The 24,791-nt window shown below is 41.7% G+C and overlaps 1 protein-coding gene across 1 annotated transcript; it reads left to right on the top strand.

Annotated features, from left to right (window-relative positions):
- The first annotated feature begins 223 nt into the window (after nt 1-223).
- Nucleotides 224-22,584, top strand: adar (adenosine deaminase RNA specific). The gene is made up of 32 exons (XM_079561534.1): nt 224-311; nt 2,880-4,377; nt 4,498-4,796; nt 5,599-5,788; nt 5,881-6,068; nt 6,420-6,555; nt 6,627-6,859; nt 8,642-8,798; nt 8,891-9,059; nt 9,176-9,269; nt 9,379-9,495; nt 9,618-9,745; nt 9,822-10,004; nt 10,106-10,253; nt 10,417-10,530; nt 10,606-10,835; nt 13,841-13,845; nt 13,914-14,336; nt 14,439-14,737; nt 18,089-18,281; nt 18,366-18,553; nt 18,876-19,011; nt 19,083-19,315; nt 19,986-20,142; nt 20,235-20,403; nt 20,520-20,613; nt 20,723-20,839; nt 20,962-21,089; nt 21,166-21,348; nt 21,450-21,562; nt 21,747-21,874; nt 21,950-22,584. The coding sequence occupies exons 2-32, from the start codon at nt 2,992-2,994 to the stop codon at nt 22,248-22,250; spliced, it is 6,639 nt and encodes a 2,212-aa protein (XP_079417660.1). The 5' UTR covers nt 224-311; nt 2,880-2,991; the 3' UTR covers nt 22,251-22,584.
- The last annotated feature ends 2,207 nt before the right edge of the window (nt 22,585-24,791 follow it).

Here is a 24,791-nt window from a genome sequence, read left to right as displayed (position 1 = left end):
GCACAGTGCTACCACCTAGTGGACATTTTGGGTGAGCACACACCATAGAACGACCACATTTGAAGTAAATTAAATGTAACAAACGTAGTCACATATATTGATAATCTACTTACACACACGATATATGCACAATATTGAGGTTTGTTTTTTGTATTCACATAATAAAAAATATATATAAATAGCTTCGTCGCCGATACGCGTACAATCTGTCGCAGGCAAATGACGTCACATTCAACCGTTCGTTTTGTTTCTGTCGCCGCATTTAAATCCTGCGGCGAAAGAAACACGGCCGAATCAAAGACAAAATATAGGTGAGTGGTAATAGACGAACGGTGGTGTATATTTTTTGTCAAATGAAGTATTTCTTTATGTGATAATTTAAAAAGCAGTCGTGGTTGCTTTACCGTGGGTGTTTGTGTGGTGCAGTGCCAGAGCAGAGGTGATCTGTGGGTGCTAGCCAGCATGTTAGCAGCAGCTGCTGGTGAAAAGCAAACAGGATCATCATTTTGGTCGTGAGTGGTGCAAAATGTATTTTTTGTCCACTCTCTTACGCTATATTTCCACTGTGTGCAGTTACGCAGTTGTTACAGAGTTGTTACAGTGATGTTTTCCCCTTGTTTTAATCCTACACGTACGACGTTTTATTCGGATTACGTACAGTAGTTTGAATCAAGGGGATTGTCCGTATTGGTTTTGATCACACGTGGGCTGAACATTATAATACTTCTTCATACTGCTTGAGTAAATAAAAGGTTTTGATTTTCACCGAACATCAGTAAGACTAGGAAGATTTGGATATTTTTTTCGTCATTTCTTTCATTATTTTGTAGTGCCTTTTACTCTTGTTCAATTCAGCATACCCGTACCCCTTTTCACAACAATTATCTAACTATTGTGCTTTTTTTTCTTCTAATTCAGACAAGATAGTTTTTTTGTATATATCCTAAGGAAACAAAAACCACAAAATTGATGAACTGCAGTGGTTCTGTGGTGTAAGCTGTTTCCTCCTGCAGATGTATAGGTCATCCTGACTCCACATGTATGAGAAGCTTATGATGAATGACTGTGTTGTTCCCCCTCCCTTTTCTGACTGTACACATCCTTTAAAGGCACATAATGAACTGCCTCTATTTTTATATACAAAGTGTCCAATAGCAACCAAGTTTAATCCAGGTAATGCACCAGGGCATGTAGTTGGAAAGCGGATTAGGTCATTAATTTCTGCCACTGATTCCAGTGACCTTCACTCTCCTCCTGTTCTTCATACTACACCCTACAGCGTTCAAACATCCTCCCAGAGTGTAGTGATTAGATTTCAGGCCTACGCAGTGGGACTATCGTATTTTGTTGCGCTTTGAATAATTTTCCAGCAACTTTCGGTTTTTCATTGGACAATCTGATATGGTCACGTGACATCCGTCTCAGTGTTCCTTGTATACTATGGATCCTTCTCACTCTAACGTGAGCATTTTATTTATTTATTTTGCGTTTATATCTTGGCATTTTGTGTTTGTGTGTTTACATATTTTACAAATTTTGTTTTGAAGTTGAGCTTGACGCCATCGCTTTGTCACGTGACCACAATTGAAACTTACCCTTTCTCTAAAAAGGAAAACGAAACTCAGATTGCGCTTTTCTTTCATGTTCGCAACTCGTCTGTAAATGGTGCAACCAGCTGAAGTCGTGTAGCCTATAGCTGTCGACTTACATCATTGTTCCAGCCTTTATAAGAATCCACCTTGTTGCTTGTCGCGTTCACTGAAGAGTCTGGTGGCTGCGTTGATGGAAAGCGGAAGATCTGTGTCACTGAAAAAAGATAAACCTTCAGGCAACCAGAATTCTCCGAGAGATCAACTCGCTTTCATTGTGTTAAACTGAGCTGTGTAGGCCTAATAATTCTCATTTCTTGTGTTTTGTGTTAGAGTGACAATTCCTTGTGGAAATAGAAGTTTTTGAAGCAATTCTATAACCGCTCTAGCCTATTAGAAATGCAATACTCTGGGTAAGATTCACTTTATTCTTCTTAACACTGAACCTGTTTCACCTGTTTTGCCAATTGTTTAGTGGAACGCATCTATTCATGGCACCGTTTATTTGTTGTGGAAAGACTCCCCATTAAACACAGGCATAATTAAAAGTGAAAATGCTGGAGTTGTCCACTCTCAGTCTGAGTCAGCTGTAGTCCAGCTTGACCTCGGGTGTGGAACAAGTCCGTGCATGTTGATGTGACCAACCAACTGTGTGCTGATTTGCAGCTCAGCAGAGCACTGAAACCTGAGTCAGAATTGGCTGTTGTTTTGTTGATGGTGTCACTCCTATAGACATCATTGAGTGATGTTAAATATGACACTTAAGTCTGAATCAATGTTTGTTACTGTTGTATTGTCCAGACTGTCCAGTTTGAGTTCAGCGTAACTATTTGTTCATACCTCACTGCATAAATGTATCATGTGTCCTCTGTCTGCTGCATCTATATCTGGTGATAACTTGTACAACCGAGAATGCCATAGAACAGTCACATGAAGTTTGAATAATTAATGTTCAGCCCTTTGGCCTGGACTTATCTTTCACGAGGGCTGAGGGAGATTCGTGTCACCCTGATGTATCCTAATAGGTTGGCTGGCCAGTTGGTCGAAAGTGTTGTGTTCTAACTGTAGATAACTTATTATTCAGTGTGTCTATATTTTATGATTGCTTGCTGAGGAGTGATGTGGTAAGAGAATCGTTTTCCTCCTTGAGTTTTAACCATGTTTTGTTATAGTTTTGCATTTTTTTAAGTTTTAAGACCATCTGCCAGTATTTGGTCATTGCGTAATTTTGTGCTAAGTTTGTTTTATTCCATATTTTTGACATGCTTTCTTTTGTTCTTTCTTTTGCAGTTACTCCCACATCTCAACAAGCTAAACTTCTTCTAAAGTTTTGCTGTTTTGCAAAGAAGGAGGGGATACAGCAGCCTGTGGCCCAGCACGCTTCACTCTCCTCCCCTGCGCTATGAGCAGAGGTCGAGGAGGGCCCCCCAGAAAACACTATTTCCGGCATCCTTCACCCCAGGATTATTACCAACCTGGCCCATCCTTTCCCTTCCCACAGGGCCCATATCAGAATTACTTCTCCAGTCCGGGTCGTCCCGTAGGTCCTCCTGTCCACCATAGGGCTCCTCTACACTACACTGTTGACCAGAATCGCTCGCAAAACTTCAATTCTGATCATTCTAGCTCCTTTCAACAACAACAAGCTGAATTTCTAAGAGGGCGTCGGTCAGTGGCACCAGAGTTTAGAGGGACCTCTGGCTATTTGCCACAGTCTGGGCAAAGCAGGTACTCAAATCCTAGCAGTGGTCCAAGGGGAGGTGGGGGCCAGGTCCAGAGATTTAGACAACCTCAGCCAACTCCAGTCAATTGGCAAGTAGAGCCAAACCAGTTACAGGGCAATACAAATGGCATTCAGTTCCCAGTCAGGCCATGGCGCTCTGATATAGACCCCCTGTGTAACACATTTCAGAGTTTTAACATCCAGCAAAGAAGGTTGAAATCAGGAGAACAGCAAAAGAGATATCCGCCATCCAGAAGCATCACCCTCTCTCCAGAAATCCAAGAGCAGGTGTATAGAGCTTTGGCAACTTTGAAGACAGGTGAAAGGATCCCAGCAAAGCTATTGGCTAAAAAGTTACATCTTCCCAAAAAGATAGTCAACAGAGCTCTGTATTCATTGGAACAATCACAAAAAGCCTGTAAGCAGGGCCTTCAACCTCCTGAGTGGAGTCTTAATAGAGAACCCCTCCAAAACAAAGGAGATTACAAAGTAAATTGTCCACTGAGTAATACTTACGGCGAGTCACAGGTAATAGCTGTAAACACAGGTCGTGTGAAGGAAGAGGACTCAGATGTGATTATTGAATCTAGTTCTTCCTGCTCCTCATTTGACTCTGACGAAGAATCACTGTCAGAAAGCCAACAAGAGATAGACCACTGCAGCGATAATAGTTCCTCTGATTTAGAAATTAATTTAACAATGGCAGAACAGAGAGATCTTATTTTGCAGTACCTCCTGACTGTTGGGGAGGCCACTGCACTTACAATTTCTAAAAATCTGCGACTTAAGGGTGCCAAGCAGGTCAATCCAACACTTTATGCCTTGGAGAAACAAGGAGAAGTTGTCAAAAATGGTGAAGTAACTCCACCTACTTGGGAGCTTTCTACTCATCGTAAGGAAAAGATGGAGAGAAGTCTCAAAGCCAAAGCAGCCCCTTCAGGCCTGAGTGTAAAGCAGGAACAAACTGCTGGCAGCTCTGCGTTTGCTCCATCTCCACCATCATCAATACCAGGTCTGGAACCACTGCCACTTCAGGAGGACGGGATTTCCGACAATGGCCACACAGTGAGTAAAGTGCAAACATTTATATATAAACCAGTCTTGCCAATATTATTTTCCAGTTATGCTAAGGACACACTGCAGTGTCCACTTTTGTTGTGAACTAAATTATATTATTTTCCACAGGCCTCAGCCTTTACATTACCACAACCTCCAGCCTCCAGTGATGGGCAGTGGGCGACTGATGACATCCCAGTTTTCCTTAATACCATTCGCAAAGAAACAGATGCAGCTAAAACCAATTCCAACAACATCGGGACTGTGGCTGTGTCCTTAGCTGCCCCCCCTCCACAGAACCTTTGGGGAAAGTTACAAGAGGTCAAACTGAAGAACCCGGTCAGCGGGCTCATGGAGTACGCTCAGTTTGTGGGGGAGAGCTGTGAGTTCCTGCTTCTTGACCAATCAGGACCATCCCACGACCCGAGGTTAGTCTGTTATTTGTATATGGGATCTGTAAATATTTGTCACATAATAATGTGCCTGCCATATTTCTATTGTGAACAAATATAGATTAAATTAAGAAAATTCCTAATTTGTGAATGTGTTCACCAACAATGGCAATAAAACCAAGAGAAGTTTGATCAACTTGGCAAGAGGGAAAAGTCAGGATGAGTGTCTTTAAGGATGTATTGCTCCAAGTACTTTTATAGGCGAATAGATCAATCTACAATATTGCTCTTTTTGAAACATTTTTGACATGTTTGAATTGAGATGTGCTACATATAGTAGTTTTCAATCTTCTATTTGCTTAGCCTGAAAAGGTTGCAGTAGGTTGAACAAATTCAAGTATCCAAAATGTTTGACTGCTCTCAATAATGAGTTTAGTTGGTGCTGGTGCCTGTTCCACATGTTTGCTTTTAGATTAAGATACAGCCTGTTGGGTTATTTGTACTGTCTGTAAAGTAGTTTTGATCAACCCGTTTGAAACCACTGTCTGTCTCTGGATACCCAGCTGTGTCTGAGCTGTGGTAGTGTTGAGCCAAAGCCAAAAGAGCAGAGATGTTCCAGTTCTGCGTGAGGTCAAAGTGTCGACACGCAGATCGCGTGCACTAAACACATTATGACAGAGACATTTTATGCTTCCTCACTTACAGTAGTCTTGAACTTATTGGTTGTGGTAGGTTGTACCTGGCACTGATGCCAAATATACTGCTGTTTTTATGCCCATCCCGAGAGACTAGTTAGTAACCATGTATTTCTGTTGTTTTTGTATCTGTTTTGCTGCAGGTTCCGTATGCAGGTGATGCTGAATGGAAAGCTGTTTCCAGTCGCAGAAGCCTCGAGTAAGAAGGTGGCAAAAAAAGATGCTGCTGCAGCTGCTCTGCGAGTTCTTTCTGCTGAAATGCAGGGTGAGCCAGGCTCAGGGGAAGAAGCCTCGGCTGGTTTAGGCCAAGCCACGGGTCTATTTTCAGAAAGTGTAAGTAGCAAATATACACAATAAAAGTCATATAGAGAGTGACGAAATGTTTTATTTATTTTTTTGTAATCTTTTTGTACAAAACATTTCAGGGGTCGGTTGCAGATGTGCCAGGAGCGGACAGTATGGAGAAGAGCTCTGATGAAGCTCAGCAGCCCTTATCCCGATCACTTCCTGGTGGTAAAAATCCGGTGTCTGTCCTGATGGAGTACAGCCAACGCAGTGGCAACTCCATTGACTTCATCGTGACGGGTCAGGCTGGCCCCCCACATGACCCAAGGTTCTTAATTATTTTTTACTTGAAATCTGTTCAGACCAAAAGTCATATTTTCCATTGTGAATACAGATGATTTTATTTTGGACCAGTGTCAGCTGACTGAAGACACAATATTGTCATTGTCTCTTGTCTCCGTCTCGTGTTCACCTTTAGGCACTTGGTTGGCCAGCAAATGTTTGTTTATGTTGTATAGCCTCTAAAAAGTTCTGTTTATTTTTACCAGTTATAAAGCACCACGAATGCTTTATTATAATTTTATCCCAAATGTACAACAAGCTATGAAAGATGGACCTATTAGCAACAGTGTGATACTGCCAACAACATTGGTTTAACTTACTCAATCTTTCTGATCAGGTTTATGTACCAAGTAAAGATTGGAGAGACTTCATTCCCAGAGGCCTCAGCTCCAAGCAAAAAAGCGGCCCGGCAGCTGGCGGCAGAGGAGGCAGTTAAAGAGTTAATGGCGGATGGACGACTGCAGCCCAACAAGGTGAGAGACAGATTTTGATGAATTGTTTAAGTGTAATCTGTGTAACGCTGCTTTCCTTTGTTCTGTTGTAGCCCCACTTTCCACTGGGCAGTGCCAGTGATGATGAAGCCTTTGGGAACCCATGTCTCCCTCTGCCGCCTCTGACTGCAGATGCCCTGCGCGCCGCCCATGAGGCAGGGGTGGGAGCCCTAATCAACTATCTCAACAATAATGCAGTGTCTGGCCTGCTGGAGTATGCACGAGCGCGAGGATTTGCTGCAGAAATCAGGCTTGTGGACCAGACTGGACCAGCCCATGAACCAAAGTAGGTGACAATTGATATAATACCTATGTTACGACCCGGCTCTGCTAGTTAAAGGAAGTAACAAAAACCAAGATGTAAAATGGATAAATAAAGTTGTCATTTAATAAAAGGAGTGTAACAGTAATCTTAACAAAAGGATGTGTAACAAAAATAACCAAACAAAGGCTATTTAGAGAATGTACAAAGGGTAACCGAAACAAAAGGTACTAAGACTAAAACACAACACGAACAAAACTAAGAAGTGTCTCAAACAACGAGTGTCACAAACAGGCCTACACAAAAACAAGTGACACAGAAAAAACACACGAGAGACAAAATTGAACGAGTGTCTCTGAACACAAAAGTTTACACGAAGAGACACAGAACAAATGGCGTACTGGCCACAAAGACCAGCAGCCTAGTTATGAGCCAGGTGGAGTCCTTTTATAGGAGTGGCTGGCACAGGTGGCTTTAACGAGCTCCCCCCAGGTGTTGAGCTGCTCCCCCAATCAGGCGGCAGCAAAGCCAGAGACCCAACCAGCAGCCAGGACTTCCAATGCACTCCACCAATCGCAGCCCAGGACCACAGCAGCAAATTTACACAGGAGAAAACAGGTTTAGGCTACACTAACAAAAATATACAAAAAGAAAGGAGGGAGCCTGGAGGCCTGGGGCCGTAACAACCTAAAAAAAAAAACACTATAGGTGGAGCTGATGCATACAGAGCAGAAACATCATCCACAGAGCCCAAAGCCACCAGATCCCACAGCGATTCACGATCTACTTAGCCACAATACCAATTTTTCTCTATCCCGTGCAAAAATTGGGGTAAATGGCAAAGTCACTCATTAATAAATGCATAAAGTTCTTTGTTCAGACAATAGGACTAGAGATGTTTTTCTTTACCTTAACATGTTTCAGCTGGTTTGTGCAAGCCTTCTTCACCTGTGGAGGTCCCCCAGGGCCCCGTTCTCAGCCCAGCTTTGTTCTTGCTCTATATGGGCTTATGTTTTGCCAACAGTGTCCAAAATTTAGATGCCCCTTCAGTCAGAAAGCGGTTCATATCAGTCTTTGCAGAGGTGCATCCAGGAACTGAAAGAAACCTAAGAAAGCAAAACTGAAGTTGGTAATACTGACCATTGATCTTGGCGTCCCCTTCAGCTCCCATGTAAAAAACAACTTTTTTTTCAATTTATTGTTTTTTAAAGCACTGAATGACCTGGCTCCAGAGCATCTTTCTGAACTGTTGTGTTTGTATTCTCCTGTGAGAGACCTGCGGTCATGTGACCAGCTGCTCTTGAACTGTCCCACTTGAATAAAAAAAAACAGAGGTGACAGGTCGTTTGCGGTCGTTGGACCTAAACTTTGGAACGAGGTTCCTTTGCATGGGCAGCACTTTGGGCAGGGTCAACTGTTTTCTAAATGTGCTATATAAATAAACTTTGACCTTGACCTTCGGAAGTAGTATCACCGGCTTACTGATAGCAGCTGAAACATGAAAAGGTGAAGACAAATATCAGACAGAAGACACACCACTTTCGCACTCATTCTTTTTTTTCATGTCAAAATGTTTATATTCCATTGCAATAAGCATTCATATTAGAATATATTTTCCAATGTATTGGATAAAACGGCATTTAAGTGCAAATCAATCGGTCAGAAAATTGTTGGTCCTCAGACCACTGTGCGCGCATCGTCATTGGCCAATTTGAGGGTATTTGTGACTTGAATGGCATGTAAATACTGTATACTGCTTTGAATTATGCAAATGTCTTTTATCTATTTCTCTATCTGCCTGCTCAGGTTCACCTACCAGGCCAAACTGGGTGGACGCTGGTTTCCTCCTGTTTGTGCTTCCAACAAGAAGCAGGGAAAACAGGAGGCTGCAGATGCCGCTTTGAGGATACTGATCGGAGAGGCCGAGAAAGCAGCTCGAACAGGAGAGCTAATCCCTGCAGAGGTATGACTGCTTTTATTTACTCAAATATTGAATATTTATATATAAATTACATATAGCTATGGTTTATTTTCTGCCCGCTTGTTTAAATGCAGCTTCCAGTGAGTGGCAGCACTTTGCATGACCAAATCGCCATGTTGAGTCACCAGCGCTTCAATGCCCTGACAACACGAATACAGCACAGTCTTCTGGGACGCAAGATTCTGGCCACCATCGTCATGAGGCGAGGGGAGGGCCTGGGCACCGTGGTTAGTCTTGGAACTGGTAAATACAGTCTCAACTACAAAGTACAATGTTGATGCAAACTGGTCTGAAAATACCATGGAGACGTTGTGTTGCTGTGTCCTTTGCTGGTGACATTATATCCTTTTTTCCATCAGGGAATCGTTGCGTTAAAGGAGAGGAGCTGAGCCTTAAAGGGGAGACTGTCAATGATTGCCACGCAGAAATCATTTCCAGAAGGGGTTTTATCCGGTAAATGCGGCTGTGATTTTCTAGTGTTTTGTGACCAGTTCTAAAAATATGCTCTTGTCAGACAGTGTCTGCAGGACTTTACAAGAGTGTGTCTCTCCTGTGCTCTCAGGTTTCTGTACAGTGAGCTGCTGAGGCACTTTGATGGAGCAGACGACAGTATATTTGAGCCAGCCGAGGAAAACAAGCTGCGAATTAAATCTGACATCACCTTTCACCTCTACATCAGGTGGGACTATCAGATCTTTGGCCACTCTCTTCTTTCACTCTTTAGCCTTTAATAAGCCACAGGCTTCCATGTTTTAACTAGAGTTGGGCGTTTTACATTGAAACTATGTTTCTCACATCCAGCACGGCACCGTGTGGAGACGGAGCTCTGTTTGACAAATCCTGCAGTGAAGCAGGTGATGAAGTAGTAGGCCATCAGCCCCTCTTTGAGAATGCCAAACAAGGCAAGCTACGAACTAAAGTTGAGAACGGTGAGTGACTAGAATCCAAATGTTCTGTCTTTTTATCTTCTTGTTATAAATATATATGTGTGTGTGTTTGTGCCAGGCGAAGGCACCATCCCAGTGGAGTCCAGTGATATTGTGCCGACCTGGGACGGCATTCAGCACGGAGAGAGGTTACGCACCATGAGCTGCAGTGATAAGATCCTCCGCTGGAACGTGCTTGGCCTGCAGGGGGCACTGCTGTCTCATTTCCTTCATCCGGTCTACCTGAAATCCATTACTCTTGGTAAATTCTAGTTTATTGAATGTTCAGCATGTAACTAGCTCTTCTGTCTGTAAACTGTGTGTTTTGTATTGAATTCTTACTGATCAAATGTCTGTTTTTAGGTTATTTGTACAGCCATGGACACCTGACACGTGCCGTCTGTTGTCGACTAGCGAGAGATGGAGAAACATTTTCAAAAAGCCTCCCTTCACCCTTTAGGCTCAATCACCCTGAGGCAAGTATCAAAATAATAAACATTAGCCTCAGCAAGTATAAGCTTTTACTGAGACACAGCCATTACACTTATTCATTATGTACAGCTATTGTCACCCACTGTTTAATATCTGGCGTGTATATGAGCATGACTGATTGGACTGTGCTCTCTCTCCATGTATCTCACTGATATTGTCCGACTGAAGGTGGGACGTGTCAGTGTGTACGACTCCACGCGACACACAGGCAAGACCAAAGAGTCCAGTGTGAACTGGAGCTTTCCAGACCAGCACTGTGTGGAGGTGCTGGATGGGACCAAAGGCAAACTGGATGGGTATGTGGCACAACTTTGAGTGGTGTTCTCACATTTGTTTTACTGTCTTTAAAATGATGAATGTTCTGTTTGTAGAAACAAGCTTGACGTGTCCCGGGTTTGCAAGGCCAACCTCTTCTGCCTCTTCCACGCTCTCTGCCAGAAATCTGGACGCAGTGATCTCATCTCGTTATATTCATATGCTCAGGCCAAGATTTTGGCTCAGGACTTCCAGAAAGCCAAGAAGCTCTTTTTCCAGGCTCTCAGTGTCCAGGGGTATGGGGCGTGGATTGGCAAACCCACAGAAGAAAAGACTTTTGAGGATGGTGAAACTTGGATTAAAAGAGCAGACAGTCGTATTGTGAACTATGGCAATGGAAGTGCAATGGAGTTCAAAGAAGAGGAGGTCTAGTGTGGGCACACCGGTTACATTACTTCAATAACTATATGTGGGCTGAGACAGTGATATCTTGTGAGAAAGATAACACAGTGATGTCAAAGAAAGCGTAAAATACAATAAGAGTTGTAAGAAATACTTTGGAGGTTGAACACTGCCATTGCTTTAATTGCAAATATACAGTTGGTTTAAAGAACTGTTAAGAAATTCTTAAACTCTTTTTTTTTTTTTTTTTTTTTTAAATACTGTCATATTTACTTCCACATACTGTGCACGATTTTTTGGATTTACATTTTGTACGTAAACTACAAATATACGTACAGTTCATGGACTATAGCTCTCCTGGTGGAAAAGACATTTTTATTTTCTTTAAAAAAAAAAAAAGATGCTTTCAGGAATGAACTGCTATAAAACATGCAGTACCCTCCACTTAAATTAGTGCCACAGTTTGACGATATCCAAGTCCATTTTCCATTCCCATTCAAAATCATGTTGGTGAGACAAGTGTCCATTGTTTCCACTTCTCCTGGTTCTCCCAAATGTTATGTCCAGATAGTTTACTGATAAAAATCAGTGTTGACATAAATACCCCTCCACTAAAATTTTACTGTTTGGTTCCCCATGTACCACACCCATTCTCTTGACTAGCAAAAGCGTTTTTTGGGGGTGGTCAGATAGTTTTGGGACGATTTTTTTTTTTCTTGTGAATTTTGTTAAACATCTTACAGCTATGTAGAGTTATATTAGATTGTTGGAGACCAAACCATCTTAAGCTGTAGTTAAGAGATTTTTGGCCACTGGAACCATTCAGCTGAAAGACATATTCTCCTCTCATTTTGTTAAGCACAGTATTTTTCTACTCTTCTGCCACTTTGCTTTTTAACATTATGCTTTGTTTGTGCATCTGTGTACATTTAAATAAATGTGTGATGCTTTTGTAATCCTACCTGCAAGCTTCCAGGTACCCTAAAAGAAATAAATTTGTTGGAAATTCTCTGAAGAATACCCACTCCTGTCTTCATAAATAAAACGTCAAATGTATAAATGTTAACGATGGATGTAGTTTGACTTATTGTATGTGAAAAGTGGAGCCAACGTAATGTTTCGTAAGTCAAAAATATGGCAATAAAGGTTTCTTACATTTAAATGAGTAGTTGTTTATAAAAATCCCACTAAGATTTTGCTGTTCAAAATTTAATCAATTATGGAATAGATCAAATCTGTCCAGAACCAAAGCCAGGACTTGGCAGAAATCACGCAAGAACTGCAGAAATATATCAGAGGAAGCGAGCACCAGAGGCTATTGTAAAATGTAATTATTGCTGCGTTAACAAAGTGGAATAGTGGAATTATGGAATGATTAAGAAAAAGGTTTCAATTTCTGCTTTATTTTGCAAATCATTTCATTTGATTTTTGCTTAATTAGGCAGGAACCTACTGCATCCTGTCTATTGAGCTATTTGGCCATACACACGGGCTACATACTGTATACATCACGATGCAAGATCAATAATTTTCACATGATAAAGCGAGAACGTGGTACCATTAGCATAGCATCGCATCCACCGCATCACATAGCATGGAGATACGCAAACGTCATCAATGTGCGACGTGCCTCCGTGAGGATGTCGCAGACTGGACTGCGTCACACCATTGAGCATCATTTATTTTTTGTTTCCATCGCGGCTTTTAAATTCTGCTGCAACTAGCAAAACACACCAGAGGAATTGAGGCGACCCAATTTTGGGTGAGTGATGAAAGATGAAGTGTTATCATGAGTTGTGCCTTTGTGGTTTATGCGTGGTCTGTGAATGGGGTTTGCGGGTGGTCTGAAATGGTGCATTACAGTGTAATTGTGCGCGAGGAGCTGCACTAAAGCTTATTCCGCAAAAGAGTCTCATTTTTTATTGTTGTGTCTTATTCACCCTTTTATTTTCTATGATTTGTTTTTATTTTTTATAGCTGTTTGGTTTTATTGTCAGCTTTCTGTATTCTCAACTGAATCTAATATTATTACAATCCAGGGACCGGGACAGGGTTAAGGGTAGGCTATAAATAACACCTATCACCCGCTTTAATTGGGGCTTCACATCTGCAGACGTAAATCGCCTATTGTTTTCTGGTATCATAAACTGTCTACATGACTTAGGTTTTATTACTTCTTCACTCATCATTTGAGTCAGTTCTCATTCAAGACCTCAAACGAAATGGAAAAAGTTGTACCGATGTATTGTATTCTCCGTGTGCTGCGTCTTGCCCTAACCTCTTCTAACTACTGTATTTAAGCTTGATCAATTTCAGTGTGTCATAATGAAAGTGATTATGAAAAATAGTGCGCTGTCCGCTTTTGACAACATTACAGGCTGAGTCAGCGGCAGTCCAGTGTGTCCTCGTTTTCGTTTGTTTTTATTTCATCCCTGCCGGTGCTTTTTCATGTGATGAACCAAATGTGTGCGCTGCAGAGCACTGAAACCTGAGTCCGAATTGGCTGTTGTCTTGTTGACGGTGTCACTCCTATAGACATAATTGAGTGATGTTAAATATGACACTTGAGCCTGAATCAATGTTTGCAACTGTATTGTCCAGTGTCCAATTTAAGTTGACCTTAACTATTTTTATATCTCACTGCATGAATGTATCATGTTTCCTCTGCCTGCTACATCTATATCTGGTGATAACTCAGTGATACATACAGCCAGAAATGCCATAGAACAGTGACAAGAAGTTTGAATAATTAATGTCCAGCCCTTTGGCCTGGACTTATGTTTCAGGAGTCCTGGGGAGACTTGTGTCACCCTGCAGTATCCTTGTAGGTTGGTCAGTTGATCAACAATGTCCTTTCAAATGACCCTTTTGATTCAATCTATATATTTATCTGTGGCACCTTTTGCATTTCCTTTTTCAGGTATGGACGCTTGTCTGTTGTCTCCACAGAACTGGTGAGACGAAGAATTTGATTTACAGCTTATAGATTAAAAGCTGCAAGTCAAGGATTGTGTTGTCATAGCTGAAAGTCATAGCTGCAGCTGCTCAATTTCCCTTAGAGCTTGAACTAACAATGGCAGACCAGAAAGAGCTGGTTTTACAATACCTGCTGGGTGTTGGGGAGGCCACTGCTCTTACTATTGCAAAAAATCTGGGACTCAGAGGTGTAAAGCAGGTCAATCCAACACTTTATGCCTTGGAGAAACAAGGAGAAGTTGTCAAAAATGGGGAAGTAACTCCATCTACTTGGGAGCTTTCTACTCATCGTAAGGAAAAGATGGAGAGAAGTCTCAAAGCCAAAGCAGCCCCTTCAGGCCTGAGTGTAAAGCAGGAACAAACTGCTGGCAGCTCTGCGTTTGCTCCATCTCCACCATCATCACTTCCAGATCTGGAACCACTGCCACTTCCGGAGGACGGGATTTCTGACAATGGCCATAACGAAGAGGTGCGTGAAGTGCAATATATTTATATCATTAATTGTATTTTTAACCATTAAGTATTAAACATTTACTGTATCTAATTGAACTAAATTATATTGTTTCCACAGGCCTCAGCCTTTACATTACCACAACCTCCAGCCTCCAGTGATGGGCAGTGGGCGACTGATGACATCCCAGAATTCCTTAATGCCATCCGCAAAGAAACAGATGCAGCTAAAGCCAATTCCAACAACATCGGGACTGTGGCTGTGTCCTTGGCTGCCCCCCCTCCACAGAACCTTTGGGGAAAGTTACAAGAGGTCAAACTGAAGAACCCGGTCAGCGGGCTCATGGAGTACGCGCAGTTTGTGGGGGAGAGCTGTGAGTTCCTGCTTCTTGACCAATCAGGACCATCCCACGACCCGAGGTTGGTCTGTTATTCTGCACAGTGTCCAGTAAATATGTGAAAATACATGACTACCGTTTAACATTTATATGTGGCAAACCCACAATGATTTTCCAGACACTCAAAGTCGCTTTACAATTTCATGCATCATTTATTTACTCTACATCTACATCTCTACATCTGACGGAAGCAATGCGGCCAGTAACATCTGCCATTACCAAGGCATTATAGCCATTTGCCTTGTCTTAGGGCACTGTACGTGGTGTGAATGCTTGAGTTGTGTCAGTTAAATATATTTTTTATTCTGCTATTAATCACCTGTCCTTGATACAGGAGGGCAGCATGATGCCGCACTTTAGCGATAGTGCTTCACAGCGAAAAGGTCCCGGGTTCGACTCCCCGGGATCCTGTAACGGATTGTTTTAATTTGTGTCTGCTGCACAAGTCATTTCCGGCAATCGTAGTCGGAGCTCTTACGGTGGAATTGATAACGCAATGGAAAATAAAACGGCAACTGGAAACTGGTGTCCTTCCCACTTGCAAATTACGACTCACCACTGAGCGTTCCAGGTGAAACTGGGTGGAAGAGCGTTCCTGCCTGGTTACCAATTATCAAGCAACTGGTAACTGGTAAATTCCCCACCTCCCACTTGGAAAAATGCCTTGGAACGCCGCTCGAAGACCTCAAGACTGCTCCAAGTTCGTATATGAGATGAAGACAGTAATGGCGGCCCCCAGTGGAAGAGCGCCCCAATGTTAAAACTGTAATAAAACCACAGCATCAGTGACGTGAAAGTTACTTTTGGTCACAGCTTTAAACATAGCCTTGTGTCCCATGTTTTTAATTATATTTAGTTTAGAGAAACTTTCATAAAAGGTTTGCATCGTATGACTTAACTGTTGTAGCATTAGCCGTTTTGTTACATATGGGTTTGTTCACCTGAAATGCTCTAAGGTCGTAAGTCGTGATTGACTCTGTGCATAACTTCAAATCATAATCAAATGACTTCCTGTTTCGATCCAGCACACCAAAATAAAAGCACACAGCTCGTCTCATTGATTAGTTCAGCAGTTCATTAGTTCAACTTTCTTTCAGCCTAACTATTAACAGACAAAACACTTAAAATGTGTGTATTCAATTCTAGACGAGCTGTGTGCTTTTATTTTGGTATGCTGGATTAAGACAGGAAGTCACTATGATTTGAAGTTATGCACAGAGTAAATTTTGAAGTGGGAAAGATACCAGTTACCTGGATGCTGGAATGGGCAAGAAAGTCGAATGTAAACAAACAACAATTAGCTCATCTAATTGTCTCGATGCCGCACTGGTAAATGGACAAGTTTGAGCCGTGGACGTTGTGAGTACATCCAGTTTGAACTTCAATTGGACCTAACTTAACCAGCAAGAACTGATCCAATTGTATTAAAAGAGATTATGGGATTTGCCTTTTATAATTAATATGCAACTATGGATGTTTTAAATATTTTTTCATAGGAAATAACTTTTGCACTGTTTGAACTTTTATTGGTATATAGAATATTATATTTAGATATTTTAAAACTTGGTGCAAGGTATAAACATACACACTGACCCACTCAAAGGAAGGAACGACTTCTGCTTACATGATGAAAAATGGAAAACTGATCCGTGATGCGAAGAAAAGGCTCATGAGGTACATGTCTGAAGAGGAGTCGGGATCATTGACTGATCATCTTAAGGCAAGCAGTAAAACGTTACTAGACGTTGTGATGAAATCAGACAAATGGCTGCACCAGCAGTGGATGTAAGACAACGAGTTGATACCTGTCAAGCTGTTACATCAGAACTTAGTATTACTTATGGCCGAGCTATTGATGACAAAGAGAATTTTGATGAGGCGGCAGGGAAAGAAGTAAACTACATGAAATGCTTTCCCAGGATTATGCAAAGTCTGTTTATGGATTGGACGCAGTTAATAGCTGTTAAACGAGCTGAAGCTGCTGCTGAACTGCCAAAAGAGTAGACTATGAACTTATGCTTGAAGAAGAAATAATAATAATAAAAAATCTGTATATTTTTTTCTTTTGCTCGAGGAACAGCAAAAGAGAGAGATGGAAGAGGGAAAAAAGTTTGTTCCATTTCAAGCCGCTAGAGAAATTTGTTTTGCTGAAGCAAGGATGAAGATTTTTGATTAAATTAATGTAGACAATGTGGAATCTTTTGAACTACAGACTCATGCCCCCTGCACGACATACCTTAACAAACGGGACAGAGCTTAAGGCCACGGTTACAGCTGTAAAATCCCGCTTGTCAGTGGTATTTTGAATACTTTCTCTAAGAACTATGCCCAGAATGGCAGTGCTACAGCTGCTCCTATTTCACCCTCTGATGACCATGTCAAAAACGTTGCTTGCAGATCCATTCAAGATCCTGCCTCAGCCTCTTCAAAGCCACTTCCCCCTGCGCTTAGCGAAAATTGTGACATTTCTTCTTTAATTCAAATTGTCCAAGACAATATGGCTTTAAATAGACGTCCGACGCCTGAGCCATTCATTTTTCCAGGTGAACAAATTCAGTTAATTATCTTTAAAAAAATATGTTGGCGGTTCTGCTAGACATTTTTCCAGTATTGCTGGGGCTTATCAAGATGCATGGAAGCGACTCGATGAACATTTTGGTTGAACTTTCACAATCCACAGGGCATTTAGGCAAAAATATATAACTAGCAGAAAATTCATGGAAAAGATGCAGAGGTATTCAGGACTTATTCCGATTTCCTTCATTCCTGTCTGAAAGCCATGGCTTATGCTAAGGGTCTTGAGATGTTGTCTGATTGTGAAGAGAATCAAAAAATTATCTCCAAACTTCCTGACTGGGTTATTGCCATCTGGAACAGACAGGTCACTCAGAGCCTCATACAATCTAATGTGTTTCACAGTTTTAAGGACTTTGTGCAGAAATTGCCTGTAATCCATTTACATCTCTTAATGCTCTTCATTCCTTAGAAAAGGGCACCTCTTCAGAAGTAAAAAGGCCCAGGGCTTGACTACCTCTACCTCGAGACATAGGTCTTCCACAAGACAGAAATCCGTGTGCCTTTATTGTAAAGATAACTTCCATGAACTACAATAGGCCAGAATGAATGTAGTATGTGAGTGTATTTGACCGTGTAGTGACCCAGAGGCTGTGTGAGTGGTTAGTAGGGCACCTTTATTTTCGCACGGTGGCAGAATCATAGAAACAATTGCTCTTACGCACAAATATCAACTTTTTTTTCCACATTAAAAAGTTGCATAATGCACCTTTAGTCAACAGATGGTTTGTATGTAAACTGCTGCAAGGAAGAGCAGTAGACAAATCGTTTTTTTTTTTAAATATTGGTTTTGCTGCAGGTTCCGTATGCAGGTGATGCTGAGCGGAAAACTGTTTCCAGTCGCAGAAGCTCCGAGTAAGAAAGTGGCAAAAAAAGATGCTGCTGCAGCTGCTCTGCGAGTTCTTTCTGCTGAAATGCAGGGTGAGCCAGGCTCAGGGGAAGAAGAAGGCTCGGCTGGTTTAGGCCAAGCCACGGGTCTATTTTCAGAAAGTGTAAGTAGCAAATGTACAAAACACAAGTGTCAACAAAGTGTCAAAACTGTAATTTTTGAAATTTGTTTGTGAAAATCATTTCAGGGGTCGGTTGCAGATGTGCCAGGAGCAGACAGTATGGAGAAGAGCTCTGATGAAGCTCGGCAGCCCTTATCCCGATCACTTCCAGGTGGAAAGAATCCAGTGTCTGTCCTGATGGAGTACAGCCAGCGCAGTGGGAACTCCATCGACTTCATTTTGACTGATCAGACTGGCCCCCCACATGACCCAAGGTTCTCACAACTACTGTTTATCTACATCTTCTCAGATCAGACATTGTATTTTCCACCAAGAAAACAAATGATCATCTAATTTTGGACTAATCTGGGGCCTGCTGACTAAAGACAAAATATTGTCAGAAGCAAACTGATAATTACTGCTATTATGCATCATAGTCTCCAAGTAGTTATTTTCCATTGGTAGACAGCCGCAAAAGATTTTTTTGTATTTTGTCGAAATGGAATAAAATAAGAGAAGCTCTGAAAGACAGATCTATTAGTAACAGTGTGATGTTGCAAACAAAATTGGCTTAACTTACTCAATCTTTCTGATCAGGTTTATGTACCAAGTAAAGATTGGAGAGACTTTATTCCCAGAGGCCTCAGCTCCAAGCAAAAAAGCGGCCCGGCAGCTGGCGGCAGAGGAGGCAGTTAAAGAGTTAATGGCGGATGGACGACTGCAGCCCAACAAGGTGAGAGACAGATTTTGATGAATTTTTTAAGTGAAATCTGTGTAACACTGCTTTCCTTTGTTCTGTTGTAGCCCCACTTTCCACTGGGCAGTGCCAGTGATGATGAAGCCTTTGGGAACCCATGTCTCCCTCTGCCGCCTCTGACTGCAGATGCCCTGCGCGCCGCCCATGAGGCAGGGGTGGGAGCCCTAATCAACTATCTCAACAATAATGCAGTGTCTGGCCTGCTGGAGTATGCACGAGCACGAGGATTTGCTGCAGAAATCAGGCTTGTGGACCAGACTGGACCAGCCCATGAACCAAAGTAGGTGACAATTGATATAATACCTAAAAAACAACAACACTGTAGGTGGAGCTGATACATACAAAGCAGAAACATCATCCACAGAGCCCAAAGCCACCAGATCCCACAGCGATTCACAATCTACTCTCCAGTGCAGTCAGTGTCTTGGCCAGAGCATAACAAACATGTGGCACAGTCTGTGCTCTGAAAGTCCGAGGTGAATGGCAAAGATACTCGCTAATAAATGCATAAAGTTCTTTTGTTCAGACAATAGGAGATGATTTTTTTTACTTTAGCATGTTTCAGCTGGTTTGTGCAAGCCTTCTTCACCTGTGGAGGTCCCCCAGAGCCCTGTTCTCAGCCCAGCTTTGTTCTTGCTCTATATGGGCTTATGTTTTGCCAACAATGTCCAAAATTTCAACAACTTTCGCACTCATTCTTTTTTTCATGTCAAAATGTTTATATTCCATTGCAATAAGCATTCATATTAGAATATATTTTCCAATGTATTGGATAAAACGGCATTTAAGTGCAAATCAATCGGTCAGAAAATTGTTGGTCCTCAGACCACTGTGCGCGCATCGTCATTGGCCAATTTGAGGGTATTTGTGACTCGAATGGCATGTAAATACTGTATACTGCTTTGAGTTATGCAAATGTCTTTTATCTATTTCTCTATCTGCCTGCTCAGGTTCACCTACCAGGCCAAACTGGGTGGACGCTGGTTTCCTCCTGTTTGTGCTTCCAACAAGAAGCAGGGAAAACAGGAGGCTGCAGATGCCGCTTTGAGGATACTGATCGGAGAGGCCGAGAAAGCAGCTCGAACAGGAGAGCTAATCCCTGCAGAGGTATGACTCCTTTCATTTACTCAAATATTGAATATTTATATATAAATTACATATAGCTATGGTTTATTTTCTGCCCGCTTGTTTAAATGCAGCTTCCAGTGAGTGGCAGCACTTTGCATGACCAAATCGCCATGTTGAGTCACCAGCGCTTCAATGCCCTGACAACACGAATACAGCACAGTCTTCTGGGACGCAAGATTCTGGCCACCATCGTCATGAGGCGAGGGGAGGGCCTGGGCACCGTGGTTAGTCTTGGAACTGGTAAATACAGTCTCAACTACAAAGTACAATGTTGATGCAAACTGGTCTGAAAATACCATGGAGACGTTGTGTTGCTGTGTCCTTTGCTGGTGACATTATATCCTTTTTTCCATCAGGGAATCGTTGCGTTAAAGGAGAGGAGCTGAGCCTTAAAGGGGAGACTGTCAATGATTGCCACGCAGAAATCATTTCCAGAAGGGGTTTTATCCGGTAAATGCGGCTGTGATTTTCTAGTGTTTTGTGACCAGTTCTAAAAATATGCTCTTGTCAGACAGTGTCTGCAGGACTTTACAAGAGTGTGTCTCTCCTGTGCTCTCAGGTTTCTGTACAGTGAGCTGCTGAGGCACTTTGATGGAGCAGACGACAGTATATTTGAGCCAGCCGAAGAAAACAAGCTGCGAATTAAATCTGACATCACCTTTCACCTCTACATCAGGTGGGACTATCAGATCTTTGGCCACTCTCTTCTTTCACTCTTTAGCCTTTAATAAGCCACAGGCTTCCATGTTTTAACTAGAGTTGGGCGTTTTACATTGAAACTATGTTTCTCACATCCAGCACGGCACCGTGTGGAGACGGAGCTCTGTTTGACAAATCCTGCAGTGAAGCAGGTGATGAAGTAGTAGGCCATCAGCCCCTCTTTGAGAATGCCAAACAAGGCAAGCTACGAACTAAAGTTGAGAACGGTGAGTGACTAGAATCCAAATGTTCTGTCTTTATATGTTCTTGTTATAAATATATATGTGTGTGTGTTTGTGCCAGGCGAAGGCACCATCCCAGTGGAGTCCAGTGATATTGTGCCGACCTGGGACGGCATTCAGCACGGAGAGAGGTTACGCACCATGAGCTGCAGTGATAAGATCCTCCGCTGGAACGTGCTTGGCCTGCAGGGGGCACTGCTGTCTCATTTCCTGCATCCCATTTACCTGAAATCCATTACTCTTGGTAAACTTAAGTTAATTGAATGTTCAGCATGTAACTCGCTCTTCTGTCTGTAAACTGTGTGTTTTGTATTAAATTCTTACTGATCAAATGTCTGTTTTTAGGTTATTTGTACAGCCATGGACACCTGACACGTGCCGTCTGTTGTCGACTAGCGAGAGATGGAGAAACATTTGCAAAAAGCCTCCCTTCACCCTTTAGGCTCAATCACCCTGAGGCAAGTATCAAAATAATAAACATTAGCTTCAGCAAGTATAAGCTTTTACTGTGACACAGCCATTACACTTATTCATTATGTACAGCTATTGTCACCCACTGTTTAATATCTGGCGTGTAAATGAGCGTGACTGATTGGACTGTGCTCTCTCTCCATGTATCTCCCTGACATTGTCCGACTGAAGGTGGGACGTGTCAGTGTGTACGACTCCACGCGACACACAGGCAAGACCAAAGAGTCCAGTGTGAACTGGAGCTTTCCAGACCAGCACTGTGTCGAGGTGCTGGATGGGACCAAAGGCAAACTGGATGGGTATGTGGCACAACTTTGAGTGTTGTTCTCACATTTGTTTTACTGTCTTTAAAATGATGAATGTTCTGTTTGTAGAAACAAGCTTGACGTGTCCCGGGTTTGCAAGGCCAACCTCTTCTGCCTCTTCCACGCTCTCTGCCAGAGATCTGGACGCAGTGATCTCATCTCGTTATATTCATATGCTCAGGCCAAGATTTTGGCTCAGGACTTCCAGAAAGCCAAGAAGCTCTTTTTCCAGGCTCTCAGTGTCCAGGGGTATGGGGCGTGGATTGGCAAACCCACAGAAGAAAAGACTTTTGAGGCCAGTGAAAACTGTCTAGCTGTAAACGATGACAACAATAATGGATCTTCAATGGAGTTCAAGGAGGAGGCCTAGGTTTCTTGGTTATGATAAACGGTTGACGCAAGAAAGACACAAAGACATTTTCTTTATCACGTTACTGTCACACTGAAATTTTGCACATTCTTATTGGGATGCTACTTGTATTTTTACGGTTTTAGTGCTATGTATATTTTGTAAATTTCCAGCAATATTGCTTTTTTAGTTTAGTGCAACTACTGTCATTTTACATTGGACAGACAGGAATATTTTAAAAATGTAGCAATGTGGTGAAGATAGTTCTTAAACTGGTAACAACAAACACAAATAACTGACTAGTTACTTGCATGTACAGCAATGTTATGTGCCCAAAGAAAGTGGTCAAATAGTAAACTGAATATCTTGAATAATATCTTCATTGAAGGTACTTGAGTCATCTTCTGTACTCAGTAGTTGAAGAGACTTCAGCTACTGAGTACAGAAGATGACTCAAGTACCTTCATTGAAGATGGACAACTCCTGTACGACTGAGAGCTTACACACAGACATCCTGAATAATAATAATGCTGTTCTCCTGCACATCCAATATTCTCAAAGGGGGTTATTTATCTTGGATGTGCTAGGGGAATCTAAATTGTGTGGTTGCCAATCCATTTCTGAAATGTATGCCTCCCTTTACCAATTTTTCATAATTTGACCTTTGTGAATCCTGGCATTGTTGATTTGGAATGTGACTGTGATGTCAGGTACTGTATGTGGATTCTGTCTTGGAATCTGTTTATTAACCTCATGTGCCCCACTCAGAGGGGCCTAGGCTTTACTATTGGAGGTCAGATGCTAGAAATGGTATAAAGGTTACGGTATAACCTTGACATTCAGTATATTCAGAAAGTTAGTTGACCATTTTTTATATAGTAATTGCAATGAAGGCAGTATTTATGCAAAAGCAGGCTCAACAGTATTAACAATATTATCTTTTCATTGGAAAGGTGAGAAGTGAGAAGCATAATTGTGTTCCTTTGACTCTGAACGCTTGCAATGCCTTGACCAACCAGCAGGTGGAGACGTGTCAACGCGCATACCAAATCCCCTCGTGACTTAGTATTCATATTCTCTCAACACATGGGAACACGTTGTAGCGCAGATTATGCAAAAGTGGCATTTGTCTTACCTTTTCCCCATGAATAAACGTACTTGTTCTGCCTACAATAATTAATGAGCGGGCTTCCATTTCTGTCTTCATTTAGGCTTCACTGGAAAAGAGAGCTCATGGTTTCACTTATTCAGTTCATTTATTAACATGAAGACAGTGCAGTGGTTTTCTATTATTTTGCCCATTAACAACAACAATACAGATTTTCGACGTATTACAAACAACATTGACCAAGGTGACCACACGCCTAAAGTCAAATTTATTCCAAGAAAAGCTCATTGTGCTATAATTGTGTATGTTCTGCATTCTTATTATTGATATTATGTTTTGCTGTTCTGCTTAAAAACATTCTTCCTGCATTTATCCCCCCAAAAATGAGAAAGATAAATTTCTAATATGCTCTAAAGGTATTGTGTTAATAGGTCAACACATTTGGATCCGTTTTACTAATGTTTAAAGGTGCTGACCTTTGCTTTATGTGGGAGGTTTGACAGAACTTTTTTCTCAGCTTTTATTTAATTTAGCTTTTAATAATCCACTAGTGAAATGTGGGATAAAGTGAATCAGCAGCGGTGGCATAGTCATGAGAGTGTGGCTCGAATCCCTGCTCTAACTGGCTTGCGGATGTTCTGTCCTTGGGCAAGACACTTCACCCGCCTTGTCCGTGTGTGTGTGTATGAGTGATTATTGATGTTTAGTGGGATGGATAGTTGGCGCAGATTGGCTACCTCGTTTTTGTGAGTCAACCCCAGGGCAGCAGAGGCAACAAATGATCACCAATTTAATAGTGACAATATATATATATGTAATAAAGGGGAGACTGGGGCTGGTTGTCACTTTTTTTTGTAGACTCACACGTACGTTAAATGAAAGCTTACATCCTTGACTTAAGGGGAACTCTTGCTTTTTTTTTATGTCTTATTGCATTAAGAAGGATACTCATTAACCGTAAAATAAAGGAAAATTGATGTGTCCCGTGTGCAGGACAGGTTGTCATGACAATCGTTGGGAGAAAAAAAACTGATTTGTTTCTCGAGATAAAAAGACAAAATAGGTTTTAAAATACTCACCGATCAACACCAGACATGTTTTCCCCCTGTGATTGAATTTAAAGTAATTCTTTTTTTAAGCTAAAGTCAATGAGTTGAAAAATGCTAAAATATGTGCTCAACAAACGCTAATGATAAAATGAAGATTAGGCCATCGGCTAGTTCTCGGAAAGTACTTAGAATTATTACTATTTATTTTTTTATTTTTTTCAGGAAATAGGAAATACTTTTGATTTAAATTTTTTATCAAGTACAATAGTTAAACTTCTTCCACAAAAAAGTTCCACACGCTGACTCCCTGCAGTTAATGGGAAGTTTGTGAAAAAATTTACATTTTAGTCTCTACTGGCATTTTTTACTCCAATTTTTTCAAAAAGTATTTAGTATATATGATCA

The sequence above is a fragment of the Gobius niger genome, assembly GCF_951799975.1.
Source record: "Gobius niger genome assembly, chromosome: 8".
NCBI classification, from domain to species: domain Eukaryota; kingdom Metazoa; phylum Chordata; class Actinopteri; order Gobiiformes; family Gobiidae; genus Gobius; species Gobius niger.
This window is presented reverse-complemented; position numbering and strand designations above follow the sequence as displayed.

Excerpts from the sequence above, each read along its gene's own strand:
- adar (XM_079561534.1), top strand. The coding sequence starts at position 2,992 with ATGAGCAGAGGTCGAGGAGGGCCCCCCAGAAAACACTATTTCCGGCAT. Across the intron at positions 8,799-8,890 it reads GAGAGCTAATCCCTGCAGAG|CTTCCAGTGAGTGGCAGCAC; the intron begins GTATGACTGCTT and ends GTTTAAATGCAG. Across the intron at positions 9,496-9,617 it reads ACCTTTCACCTCTACATCAG|CACGGCACCGTGTGGAGACG; the intron begins GTGGGACTATCA and ends TCTCACATCCAG.